The sequence below is a fragment of the Dasypus novemcinctus genome, chromosome 3 (genome assembly GCF_030445035.2).
Source record: "Dasypus novemcinctus isolate mDasNov1 chromosome 3, mDasNov1.1.hap2, whole genome shotgun sequence".
NCBI lineage: Eukaryota > Metazoa > Chordata > Mammalia > Cingulata > Dasypodidae > Dasypus > Dasypus novemcinctus.
Genome location: NC_080675.1, coordinates 49604166 through 49618334, shown reverse-complemented (window position 1 = coordinate 49618334; position 14169 = coordinate 49604166). Strand labels below are relative to the sequence as shown.

General features: G+C 34.3%; 1 protein-coding gene and 1 non-coding gene across 2 annotated transcripts in view; one reads left to right on the top strand and one right to left on the bottom strand.

Annotated features, from left to right (window-relative positions):
• MNAT1 (MNAT1 component of CDK activating kinase) overlaps window positions 1-13326 on the top strand; it is a 291203-nt gene extending 277877 nt beyond the window's left edge. Inside the window, exon 8 of the mRNA XM_058293326.2 lies at window positions 10812-13326. Coding sequence (XP_058149309.1) covers window positions 10812-10932 — 121 coding nt within the window. The 3' untranslated portion in view covers window positions 10933-13326. The remainder of the gene's footprint in view (window positions 1-10811) is intronic.
• On the bottom strand, window positions 12850-12957 carry LOC111767238 (U6 spliceosomal RNA). Its single transcript, XR_002799112.1, has one exon. It is a non-coding gene; the product is annotated as a U6 spliceosomal RNA (small nuclear RNA).
• Window positions 13327-14169: the final 843 nt, after the last annotated feature.

The following is a 14169-nucleotide window of genomic DNA, read 5'->3' as shown; positions in this document are numbered from 1 at the left end:
CATAGCTATTAAGAAGTGTTATGTTTTTGTTTGAGGACATAAATATTTAGAAAATTCTTACTGTAAATATGATTATAACAGTTTCCCAAAGCCAATAAGTATTTGATCAGCTAATGAAAAATTCAGTCAGTGCAATTAAGCAGCTAATGTGAAGACATGAATCAAAATTTCAAAGCTAAGTACCACTTACCATCGTCATGTAGCTCAAGTGCTTTCACACAAGTCTGAAAAGTGTACTTTCCTGTTCAAGGTAAACTTTAAAATAAGGATATTTTCAAATCTATAACTTCCTATTGTGTGCAGAAATGTTTTCTTGAGACATAGGTAGGGTTTTCTTTTTTTAAAATCCATCTTCTAAGCTTAAATACATTATGAAAAACTTTTTATTATGTAAGAGGAGTCAGGTAATTTGACCTTTGTCCAGAGTGCTTTGCCAGGGAAAAGATGAAAGATCTTTATGTGAAGAAATTCTAACAATATTTATTTTCCTTATTTTTATTTGGCATAAATTTGAGTAAAAATCGGCTTCCTTATAAGGAGCACTTGACAATAACTGTTGGCCCAAACTGTCAGCTGAATAAATGTTTGGTCATTCTCCCCTGTAACCACAAGACATATGAAGGGCATAGCTTCATATGTGTACACTCAGTGGTTCTCATTTTCATCACAAAGTTGTGAAGTCATCACTTCAATTTTAGAAAGTTTTCATTTTCCAAAAGGGAAAATCCTATACCCCCTTATGGACTATTATCTATAAGTTACATTAGTTTTAATTAGCTGTCCATTAGGGTGCTTTCAAAATTCCTTTATAAACACATAATTTATTCTTCGTGAATCAGATCAAATGAGTATTTTTTAGTCTTTCAATTATGTTATGACACTATATGAAATTTTCATGCAAAGAGTAATTGGAAATACTTTTTAAAAGTATATGAATTATTATTAAATTATTTCTGCTGAGTACAGCTGGAGAAAATTATACAACTGAGCAGATTGGTGCAACTTAGCAATCATTTTGTACACACCCATGGTTGGCTTCTCTCATTCCCACAGTTGCTTTGCCAGATCACTGCAATCCCAAATCTCTTACCCCCAGTCTGCCACCTTCACATTCAGTGGCTAACCTTTCAACCTACTTCACAGAGAAAATACAGGTATGTACTCATTCCTTCAAAAGCCACAACCTAACTATAAACATATATATATTCACACCCATTTGTTAACTCCTTCTGTGCATCCTTAGAGGAAGAGAGGCTCATCCTGCACCTGAGGCTAATGGTGTCATTTGTCTTCCATGTTCTACTTTGCCCTTCCACTCAGGGATATTACACCGTCAAGTTGGTCCCTACCCCTTTTTAAATTCTCCTCCTTTCCATAGGTACTTTTCCTCACCACATGAATATATTCAAATTTTCATATTGAAACAACATATTCACTTCATCAGCCCTGAGTCTTACTCTAACCAGTACCCTTTCTTCTACATTCAAAGCCAAACTTCTGAAAGAAGTTCTTGCTTTCAGACTCCACTTCCTTATTTCTCATTCATACCTCAAATCTAGTGTATTTTGGTTTTACTTAGAATCTGATTTTGCTGTCACCATTGTCATCCTAATAACATTTGGTAGGTACCCTGTAATCCTTATTTTATTTTGCCTCTCTGCTACAGTTGAGACACTCTCTTACAGTGAAATACTCTCTTAGTCTTTAAACTATATCTTTCCTTTGTTTCTTTGACATATTTCCTTTATTTTTCTTTTTTCCTCTCTGATTTCTTCTAAATCTTTCTGTCTGACTCTTTGCAAGGTTTTTCCTTGATCTTTTACTTTCACTGTCATTTTTTGAGTTCTTATTATGTGCTAAGCTCTGTGCTAAGTACTTCTTGGATATTATTTCTGATCATTTAAACAGTCCCGAACAGCTACATAACTTTACTGCGGCCATGACTGAGGAGGTAGTCAGGATTTAATACCAAATCTGTCAATTCTAAATCTAGATTATGATCATAGTTTTCAGACTTTCTAAAAGAGCAAAACTTTTTTTTTTTAATGTTTTACCAGGACCCCAAAATATGAAACAGATAAAAGCAGAACTACTCTGTTTCAGTGGGTTGTGATAGGTCCAGAGTACCCAACAGCTTGGCCCCCCTTTCCATCCTACCAATCCCTGTGATGCTCCAAAGACACTTGCTTAGAACCCAGCTGCTCACCACTGCATAAAAGGTGCAGTGGTTTATGTTAAATCCCAAGTCTATATTTATTTTCTGTGTTTTAAACTCAGATTTCCAACTAGATCCTGGATATTTCTATCTTAATACCTGTATGTCAGACAAGTACCTCAATCTGTATGTCTGATAAGTGGAATGTACCTTCCTTGTGAAATCTAATCCCAACTACTATACATCCTGTTATTGTGAAACTTCCTAGACCAGCCAGTCATCCAGGCTTGAGACCTGGGCATTGTTAAAGATTTCTTCTCTTTTATCCCACGTATAATTGAACCCTAAGTGTCTTTAGAGTCCTTGCCCTGTAGAAGCTCTCATAATCTTTTGCTTTGCCTCCTTTTTTCCAATCTAGCTTTCATACAAAGATAAAGAGAATTCTGAAATGCAATTGGATTGCATTACTCACCTGCTAAATTTTTTTTCACGGGTCCCTATTATCTATTTTGAAAGATATTCAAGGCAAACAAGATCTTCAAAGATTTTGTTACTCAGAGCACATAATTTTTTGTAGACCTCCAGCCATTGCACAGTCTTCTTCCTAGAATGCCCTCTTTGCCTCTTTATCTACCAGGCAAATTATTATTTTCCCTTCATATATCAACGTATACATTGTTTTTTACAAACATTCTCCTTACTTCTTCAGTTTTCCAGTTCTCTTATATTTAAAATTGTTTCTTTTCATGTCATTCTTCCTACTAGACTCTGAGCTCCTTGGCAACAGGGATTGTTTTTTAATCTAGCACCTAGAACATATCTAATATATAATAAGAGTTCAAGATATGTTTTTTGAATAAATGGGTAGATTCTTCTCGGAAGACAAAAATGTTTGCCCTACCTAGGTGTAAGCTGCTTTATCTGTTAATGAAGCAGTGGCATAATGTTATCTTCCAGTTTTAGGATTTTGTGTTACCTGCATACTTGTCCTTTACCCACTGCTCTTCTCGTTTATTTTATAAAACATTTAAAAGTCATTTCCAACAACCACATGTAGGATTAATTATAAATATATCTTTAAAGGATGGAATTTTGACCTCCTAACAGTTTTTTTATGTTGTTTCAAATAAAATTATCCTATTTTCAGTTCCATAAACATTTATTTTTGCAAATGGAGGTCAGCTAGGACCAAAATATATTAAGAATAACCTTAGTTTTTGCTTCTGTTTTATTTTCTGATGACTCATTGTGGCAGATCCACTCCAAAGCATGATTGAGAGTTAAGAAAACTGTGTGGCCTATTTTATAAACTTTGGAATGTCAGATGGAAATGATTTTACTCTCAAAAGGTAGAAATCAAGAAAATGGTGGTGCTTTTTTTTCTTTTTTTTTAATAAACCTTTTAAAGTGATGATATAAGAAGAAATCAAGGTTTTTAATTATAAAGATAGTTTATAATGTGTTGAAGCAGGCTTTTTAAAATAAAACTTTTAAGACTCATGATTTGGAAAACAAGTCATATGTAACTCATTAGAGTGTGATTTTCTTTAAAATATTATACAAGCATATGCTGAGTTACAAGAGATTGCAAAAAAAGTGTAGTCTGGAAGCAAAACAATACTGAATATAAAGCAATAATTTTTTACATAAGAGGAAAGTATTTTCTTTACACAAGAAGTTTTGGTACAAATGGTATTTAACCAACTATCTGAATAGTCTATTAAAACAGTCTATTCCAGAAAAGCTTCATTTTTGGTACTATTGATTGCATTAGCACATTACTTCTGATAATGGAATAATGGACATAGATTTTTTTTTTCCCCAAAGTGATGCTGTGGTTTTGCTTTTGGAAGAGAGTGCAAGTTTTCTGTGGGCTTAAGTATTAAAAATGCTTCTTAAAAACTTGAAATTGTTATGCATTGAACCAGAACTCTTGGAGTTTTTTCAGATTTTACTACTATAGTCACTGGTCCCTTGAGTACATTTCACTTTCTGGAATACAGAATTTTCCATAATTAAGAGAAAATGTCAGTTATTTTACCTCCTTGACTTTGTCTTTGCCTGTCATTGTTTGATTTAGAGATTTAGCCAAGTTGTTGGCGTGATTCAGATTCCAGTGCATGAAACAGAGCTTTTGAGAAGAAGGTGCTTTGAATGGAAAAATAAATATCTTACAAAATATCTAGCTTTGGGTGTGTCTGGTCCTGTCTGAATTTCTTGTTTATCTTTGCATTTGTAAGTGTACTCCATTATATTATATATCTTTGAGCATGAATTTCTCAAAGAAATTTTCAAATATACCCATTTAAGGGAAATACAGATATTTATATTTTAGGTAAAGTTATTTTATATTATCTATTCTATCTCCCTTTATTATTATAGACATCTTCTAATTTCTAAGAAACCTTCCCATCCTTCCTTATGCTCATATAGAGCCCATTCTCCGTTCAAAGCGCTGCCGTCTTCCTTCACAGCTTCATAATTTATAATGCTTTTCACATCATCTCCATTTTTACTTACCACCTATTATCATGGTGCAACACTTTAGATCTATATTGGAACTAATTAGTACTCTGACTTAATTTTTAAAAATTCTGTACTGTTTAGAAGTTAGTATAGTTTTTTTAAAAAATGATCAATGTTTAGTAGGTAGATATTTATCTTGCTATCACTAAACTTAACTAGCAGGGAATGGAAAACATTTATAAATAGCCATGGTACATACGGAAAAGGTAAAGTGCTATGAGAAAGTAAGTAATTCTGCCTGGACAGTCCTGTGGCATTATGGAGGATGTGGCATCTAAAAAGTTTTTAAGTATTTCAAACAGAGAAATACAGAGTAATATAATAACAGCTTATATACCTGCCACCCAGAATTAACAAATGTTATTCTAAAAAGTCTAGAGTTAACATCTTTTCCTCTGAACAAAGCAAAGACCATAGAATGCTTAACTTCAAACATTCCCTTCTGTTTTCCTTGTTATTTTTGTTACTTGGGTGTTTGTTTGTTTTGGCTCATCTTTGCTTCTTGCACCCAGTGGGTTTAATTTCCTTCTTGCAGAAATACCTCCTTTAGTGGTTTTTTTACATTTTTCATGCTTTTAGCTCTACTATATTCTGTGTGTTTTTCTCACAGATATCTTCCAAGTCATTAATTTTCTTTTCATAGGAATTAGTGTCATAATACTTTAAGAATCAATAAGTAAAAAAGCATTATTTATACAATTTTTATGCTTAATCTCAACTGAGCATATAAGAACAGTACTGAAATTAGCCAAACAATAATCTGTTGCTGAGATAAACATCTTTTGATTTGAGAAGTATATTTAAGATACATAAAAAATAAATTGATCTATTTGTTACTGCTTATTATCTGCTTTATCTGAGTTCATCTTATAGCACCTAAGATATTCCTGTGGTTGTGTGCATAATAGAGATCTATCAGAACACTACCAACAATACTATTGATAGAATATTCAAGTAGGAATATCCTCTTTGTTCTATAGTTCACACTCCAATCAAAGAAGTATTCTTTTCATTAATTACATTAATTTTCAGTAATAGCCACTCCCTCCTATATACCTAGTGTGCTCTTTTTTTTTTCTCTCTCCACTTGCCCCCACCCCCAGTTGTCTGCTCTCTGTGTACATTTACTGTGTGTTTTCCTGTGATCACTTCTATCCTTATCAGCGGCACCGGGAATCTGTGTTTCTTTTTGTTGCGTCATCTTGTGTCAGCTCTCCCTGTGTGCGGTGCCATTCTTGGGCAGGCTGCACTTTCTTTCGCACTGGGTGGCTCTCCTTAGGGGTCACACTCCTTGCGTGTGGGGCTCCCGTACACGGGGGACACCCCTGCATGGAACGGCACTCCTTGTGTGCATCAGCACTGTGCATGGGCCAGCTCCAGACGGGTCAAGGAGGAGCCCAGGGTTTGAACCGCGGACCTCCCATGTGGTAGGCGGACACCCTATCCATTGGGCCAAGTCCACTTCCCCCTAGTGTGCTCTTTGATAGCAGTAAATTGCAGTTTACTTCCATTATAATTTAGAAAAGCTTATGTGAGCAATCTGCACCCTGTAGTACAATTGGATGCCACGTGGCTTTTAATTTCCAAATCTGAACTTTGAGGTTTGGAGGGTCTAAATGTCTGGCATAATAATTTACTCTCTTTCCAAGTGTGTTAGTATAAATCTGAAATTATAGTATTCTGGCTTGCTGGCTAGATAATAAACTTGTGAATAGCAAGTTTCATGGTGGTTTGTCGAAATTTGTTGTATTTTCAGTTGGAGTTTGCAGTTATGTGTTTTTATAACCAAACTGCCTTCAGAATTATGGTCAGTTGTTCTGTATTACAATGCCTTTTCCCATTAATCTTGGAATGTACATCATCCATTTCCCTCTTTAGGTACTTTGTCTATTATCCTACCTCATGATTAGGTTAGGACACCTGGATTGCTACCCTCTTTTCATAATACTTGTTTTTTTAATGATAGCTGTCAGAGTACACTGTTGCTCTGATTATTTTTAAATCTCATTGTAATAAAGTTGTTAATATAAATCTCTTACAGCTTTGGTTGAACTTCTTCTTACAAGAGCTCTTGGCCTTGACAGCTGATATCAGCTGACTGATCTAATGATATTAGATTTGAGTTTTGTGGGCTGATAGCAGAACTGCTTGGAACTGGTCTGTTTAGAACAAGATGGCTTTCAAGGCAAACTTTAAAAGTAGATGACCTTGTAAAAAGAAATTTTAGTCTCTAGTGATCACTGTCCTTTTTAGTTTAAACCAGCTCATGTTAACTTTCCATAGGACCTGGTAAATTGAGGTGGAGGAAACTAATGTTTACTTCACATTTTCATTTAGATCTAAATTCCAAGATTTCTTGATTTTCTGGAGCCAAAGTGTTTCAAGGGTTATCATGAGCAGCTTATAACTGGAGGGGAAGAGTGCCACTTCTTGGTCTTGAGTGACAATCCCTGCCCTCTGCCCTCACTGATAAATCAAAAGCATTGTTGAATAGCTCTAAAATGAGCTGAGTCCAAGACTTCACCTAGATAGCCGATGTAGGGCTTTTAAAGGAAGGGGAATAGTAAAAGTAATCTCAGTGGCATTCCCTTCTGTTAAAGAACCAAGAGAATGAAGTTTCTCTGAAGCTTTTCTGAAGCTAAGTATAAATTATACTACCTTCTACGGGAGAAAAAGCTGCTTAAAGTAACAGAAGAAAATGTCAGTGTAGGAAATCAAAGTTCAGGAACAAACCTTCAAGTATGGTTTTCTAATGCTTATTCCTCTCTTACTCCCCTCTCAGGAGTCATTGCCCTGTTTTCTTCCCCCCTCTCCAAAGTCCATTTGAAAGAGATTTTGATGGGTAGGTAAGGAAGGCAGTTTTATTTTAGACAGAGCATAAAGTAGGGCATAAGATACCCTTTGTACAAGAATTATCTTAGACATGCTTTTGAGAACATACTTTTTTAGCCTTAATAAAATAATCAAAGATAGGATTTTTTAAGCTGTCGAGTTTAGTCTGCTTTCAGTAAAAATAAGGTATTGGAACCAAAATAAGCAAACTTTTTTTTCCTTTCCTAGTTTCTGCTTATAAGATTTACAGGTATTTAAAATAAACCCATGAAAAACAGAAATAGTGTCCTGGGATTGGCTAAACAGTCAGAGCAATTACCTCCAGGCTCCAAAACCCAACTGAGCTTAACTTTTGGAAATAAATTTGGCAAAGACTTGTTCCTCATTCTGTTGTATAAAGGTGTACATGAAATGATACTGACCTCTGCCAGAAACCCCAGGAATCCTATTCAGTGATGTACTTGTAACGGTCATGAAAGAATTAAAACAACACAGATGTGGATTAATGTGAAAAAGTAGGCAAAACACTAAATTCTCATTGTGTGGTTTCAGTGTGCCAGATCCTTTAAAATACTTTGGTGTACCACAATAATTAAAGGGTTTAAGAACTTTAAGTTTAGATAGTTAGAAAATAAAAACCCACCACTGAATAACAAGAATGAACTGTTTTGTTTTTGTAAATTGGAATTAATGTAGGTTGCCATGGTTCAAATAGGTTGAAATATTTAACTGTTACTGTTTTGTGCAGCCCTAAAGATCAAAAACAGCAATCCAAATAAGCAGCACTCAAAAAATCATGGACACAGACATGTTTAATGTAGGAAAATGCATTTTCTTCAGTGCTAAACAAAGAAATTTTAATTGACTTGATTTGGGCAGTGAGAAATGTACAATTTAGCGTTAATAACCCAAATTTTAAAATATTTGCTTTCTGCTTTGGATTATGACTCTTAGACTCAAGAAATACTATTTTCGAACACTAATCACTTTAAATGAACTTTTAAAAACACATTTATAGCATCAATGACTATGACTGTTTATTACATTTTACCTATAAATGTTGAACTGTTTTATATACTCTGTGGAAACAGTGCACAGTCATAAATTAAAAGATGCAACTGTTTTGGATATTTTACTGGTGGTCCTGTATTTTCCTGCCAGCAGTGCAGCTGTTTCAGGTTTCTCGGGATAACATATAAAGAGCTGTATGTACACTGCAAGCTTATGCTTGAATTGCCAAGCCAGGGATGGTATGAGTCAACTTTCCCAGAAGCAAGCTGTACCAAATTGTGATGAATCAAAACAGCTAGTTGCACAGTGGTTTGTATTACAGCTATGAAAACCAACTCCCATTTATGATATTTGGCTGCCTAAGGTTGACAAACCTACTGTGGTGCTTAAATTTTGCCATGAGTGAACAGCCATTTGAGTTAAAACTATGCTTTTATTTGAGGGTCTGAGAAAAGGAAAGTGTGTTCTATATCATCTGGTTTGTGGGTAAAAATTAGACAGCTGGAAACTTGTATCAGGGATGGAACATTTCATTCCAAGTTACCTGTAAAAATATACTCACTTATTATTTGTGTGATAGTTACTGAGTTCCCAGGAGAGAGGAATTGGTTTTATGCTGTTGCAGGTTGATTTTTAGACTTTCTGAGGTGGTTTAACACTTACCTCATTTCTTATACATTGGATTCCTTTAACAGTTCATATTTTGTTGTGTCCTGGGAGGTAATAAGCAGATACCTTTAAGGCCACGTGGTAGGTTTGGTGAATCCCTATTTAAATCTTGTGAAATTAAGGTTCTATCAAAGAATTTGAGGATATATAAGATTGGGTATAGGAAGAAAATATTAGAGCTCTATTGAAATATTTTTATCTCATTCTTTAAATTTTTCTTTTGCTATGTTATAATGTACTTACTATATATTAGTATGTTATATATATAATAGTATAGAGGCTATTAGTACTACATGTGTATAATTTATAAATAAGTATACAAATTTTGGAGATGCATGCTCAAACATTTTTCCTGATATAAGTATACTATCAAAAATTTTGGAGATCCTTACTAAGAATCAATTCCCTTCCTCCCACTACTTTTTCTTTTCACCCCTGGCAAAGAATTCAGTTAGCACCTTGATTTGTGGCATTGTGAATAAATTTATAGGCAACTCCAGGAACTTAGGCTGTATCGTACTTTGACTACTTTTTCTACTTGGTCTCTTATAATGCCATATATTTTTTAAGCTTGCAAGTTTACTAAAGGTGGATACAAATGAAAAACAGACTTGTTATTACGTTAGGAATAAGTTTTTCATGCATCAACAGCCTGACACACAGGAAGTTTGAATGAATGAGTAGAAAAGTTTCCAAGTTATTAAAAAATTCTGGTACCTGATTTATTCATTTGCCATACCTCTAATTCTAGGGCGGGTGAAGCTCCTTTACTTCCTGAGGACTGAAGAAACAATTTGGTTTCTTAAACTAGGCTTTAAAACAAAGTTAGGAATATTTATTTTCCAGCAGTAGTGGTCTTCCTGCTAACATGTTGCTCCTCTTTGACTGAGCTTGCCTTATTTTTTAGGTCTGTTTTGTTTACCTTTGTCAAAGTAGAAAATTTTAATTACTAAAAAGACTGTGAATGAAGAAAACTAGTGTCTGCTATGCAGTCTTTTGAGATCATTCCAAAAGATTTCTATATTTACTGCTTGGGATTATTTTGAACTCAGGCTAAATCTCAGAGATATCTTGGCAGTGTAGTTTTCTAAGGTTTCCTTTCCTGCAAGGAAGGAGACACTATTTTGGGGGGATATTGAAGTAATTTTGAAGTAAATAGTGTGGTCTCTCCCATCTCCCATTTGTTTATGTGGTTAGGGTTCGTTTTGAAACATTTATGTAAAATATAATATTGTGATATGGCATATTTATTTATTAAGAGTATGCTAGAGAGGAGAGTAATAGGTGATCAAACAATAGCCAACAAAACAAACTAGTCCTGAAAATTGTTAAATAGTGAACATTTTAATAGCAAGAACTATCTTTGAAACTTTCTTCAGAGCTGTTTTTAGAATTTGATGTAATTTCCTTTACAGTTCAGTACTAGTCTCTCCATGTATACTTGATGTGTTTCCTTTCAAAAGGTGGAAATCAATTTATAAAATCTGAACATTTCAATTTTAAAATTTTTCCCTTAAAATTTGAATCAGTTTTTCTATTACTTTTTAAAAATGTTACTAATTTATATGTGCTTTCTCCATCAATGCTATACTTTTTGTTTTGCTTTGTTTTGTTTTAGGTACTTAAACCATGTCAGAGCTGCCTCTCCACAGGACCTTGCTGGGGGCTACACTTCTTCTCTTGCTTGTCACAGAGCACTACAGGATGCATTCAGTGGGCTTTTCTGGCAGCCCAGTTAACCTTTATTTCTCAGTTTATAAAATTTGGACCTTGGAGTGGAACCAGGAGCCAGCAAAACAAACTTGTAAAATTATAGTAATAGGCAGGCACAACAGTACTACCACTAGCAGCTGTTAATTTATAAAGAGAAATTTTTAGAACTAAGCTGAGTAATATAGTGGATGCATATTTGCAAACAAGATTTATTTTTTTACTTATACTTCCTCAGAGGGATTGAAGAAGTAAGTGTCATCTGATGGAACATATGAATAACTCACCTATGTATGTTTGAGGTTGACAGACTTGTAAAATCATTTTTAAAATAAAGCTAGACTTTATATTAGGTTTTGTGTTTTTCTCTTTTTTCAGTATTTTACTTGAACATATTTTAAAATGCCATTTTGATGACAACATTTAGTGTTACTATCCAAGCCTATTATTTCTTCTCTTAAAATGTTCCTTTTTTCCCAATGTCTTCTTAATATTATCCAGACAAGTGAATATAATTCCTTCCTCCAACAGGTTGTGAAAAGTAAAATCTGACCTATGATAATGTCATTCCCTAAATATTAAGGACTCAATGCCTGTTTTAAGCAGTGAAAAGTGAGGCAAATCTTGATCAAGGTGTTATATTTCCCAGCTGTGAGCCACACTCAGGCTAAACCAGAGCAGAACATTTAACCTGGTTTAATGACATTCAAAGAAGTAAGTTAATAAAATTTAATACTTAAATGGCACCTTTCACCTCACATGTGAGCTCATTTTATGATGTAACCTTGGAGACTGGAAAAGGTAAAAGGTACTTTTTAAGTGAAATTTCCCTATGTGTAAATTATAGACTCTAATGTAGTTTTCTGTTGAAACTTCAAAGGCATTTATTATACTCATGGTTTTGCTTAAAGGAGTTTGGATGTAAATTGGATGGATATTTGCAACATCTCAACCTTGCAGAAGTCTGTCACATACCCCACTGGATATAGGACATAGTTTTTCAAGGAAATCAAAGGATTTCTTGTCAAATATCCATTACAACAGATGTTCCTTTTATGGTTGGCAAATTATGTGAAACAAACTTTGTGGTTCCATTAGGGTAAGAATATGCTTATATAACAACTCCATCTTATTTTATTAAGCAGGTATTATTTTTAGGAGTACATCTTTACAATACTTCTATCTTTTGATAAATGAGAAAACCAAAGTGTTATATAAATTGAACAAGCCAATATCCTACACAAGTTAGTAAAAAGCCAGGACTCTAGAACATTTTTTTAAAAATAATATAAACTTATTTTTAAAGAGATTTTAGATTACAGAAAAGTTACATCAGAAGTATAAGGGATTCCCATGTAACCCTCTTGCCCTCCCACATCTTCCCCTAGTAACATCTTAGAGTTGTGTGGTACATTTGTTACAATTGAAGAATAAATATTGAAGCAATGCTACTAACCAAGTTATATAGTTTACAGTATAGTTTACACTTAATTTCAGTGCCCTAAGAACATAGGTTTTGTGTTGTTGTTTTTTAAGATTTTATTTATTTATTCTACCCTCCCACCCCTCTCCCCCTTCGTTTGTGCTTGCTGTCTACTCTTTGTTTCTATTCCTTATGTGCACTCTGTGTCTGCTTGTCTTCTTTTTCAGGAGGCACCAGAAACCAAATCGGGGACCTCCCATTTGGAAGAGAGATGTCCTATTGCTTGAGCCACCTCTGCTCCCTGCTTGTTTTGTCTCATTGTGTTTCCTCATTGTTTCTCCTTGTGCCAGCCCGCTGTCTCGCTTGTCTTTTTTAGGAGGCACCTAGAACCAAACCAAGGACCGCCCATGTGGTAGGCAGGTACCCAACTGCCTGAGCCACAACTGCTTCCCAGAACATAGGTGTTTGTTTTGTTTTTTTTATAAAGGGTATTTATTTGGGGCAGAAGCTTACAGTTACCAGGAAGAATATGGAACACTTCACGAATTTGCATTTCATCCTTGTACAGGGGACATGCTAATCTTCTCTGTAATGTTCCAATTTTAGGATTGTGTGCTGCCGAAGCAAGCACCTAGAACATAGTTTTTTGATCTAAGTTCAGATCTATCTACACTTGACCTGGCTATACCTGTTCCTTATATCCATTAGGTATTCTCCAAGTGAGAATTAGTATTTCAAATACAATCTGTTCAAAGAATAGTGAGAACATTGGACCTTATGTTTTAAGGCTTTCCTGTATTCAACTACCAAAGATAACCTGTCTTTAAAAAATAAACAGTATTACTTTTTTTCAGCATCTGGTATAATGTACTTAAATGACATGAACTAATTAATAGAACATTTCAAAGGCTTTCAAAAACATTTCAAAAGCTTTGTTTTCCACTTTATTATTGTGGAAATTGCATACCCTTAATTTGGCAAATAAATTAGAATTCTGAAATCTTTGTGTGTTTGCAAGTATTTTGTACTTATTATTGCTGTACTTTGTTCACTAGATGGAATTTAGAAGTTATGGACTGTCCCTGTATAGATCAGATAGAATGATGGGAGAACCTAGTGACATTGCACTGAATTGTAGAGAATTCACTAAATAACATAAATATTCTAAATTGATGTAGGTATCCCCTATATGCCCAATAGTTTTCTCTGAGGGCAGAGGCTCTACAAGTCTTTCATTTACATAAATGAGTATCGTTTTCCAAGTGTTTTAATATTTACAACACTAGCACAGAGATAACAACTACTGAGCATGATCTATGCTTAGTACTAAGTACTAAGCCAGGTACTATGCTTCATCTTTCTTCATTATCTAATCCTTAAAAACAGTGCTACTCTTGTTTTCTGCCTTTTAAAAGATAGGGATACTGAGGCATAGAGGTTAAATAACTGGTCAAAAGTCAACACAACTTAAAAGTAGTAAAGCTGGGATTTGAACTCTAAGCTGTCAGACTCCAGAATCCTTACTCTGGAAATAACTGTCAAACAATACTTGTGCTAAAATCAGTTCTAGGTAGTAAAATTTCATAAACTTCGAAGAAGCTTTAAAGATCTTCTATGGGATATAAATTATACCAATTAAATGACCTTGTTGATATCCTTGAGAGAAGTTCTGAGATTCATTTATGTAGAGAAGATGTTATTAATTATACTCCCTTTTAAGCAGATATTAATGGTATTGAATATATTTGCTTAGGATGCACTATTTGTGTTCCTTAATTTGACTCAAAAAATATTTCAATTAAGCTTTTGGAAGCTATCTTTAGGGCAGGGGCTCTTAATCTTT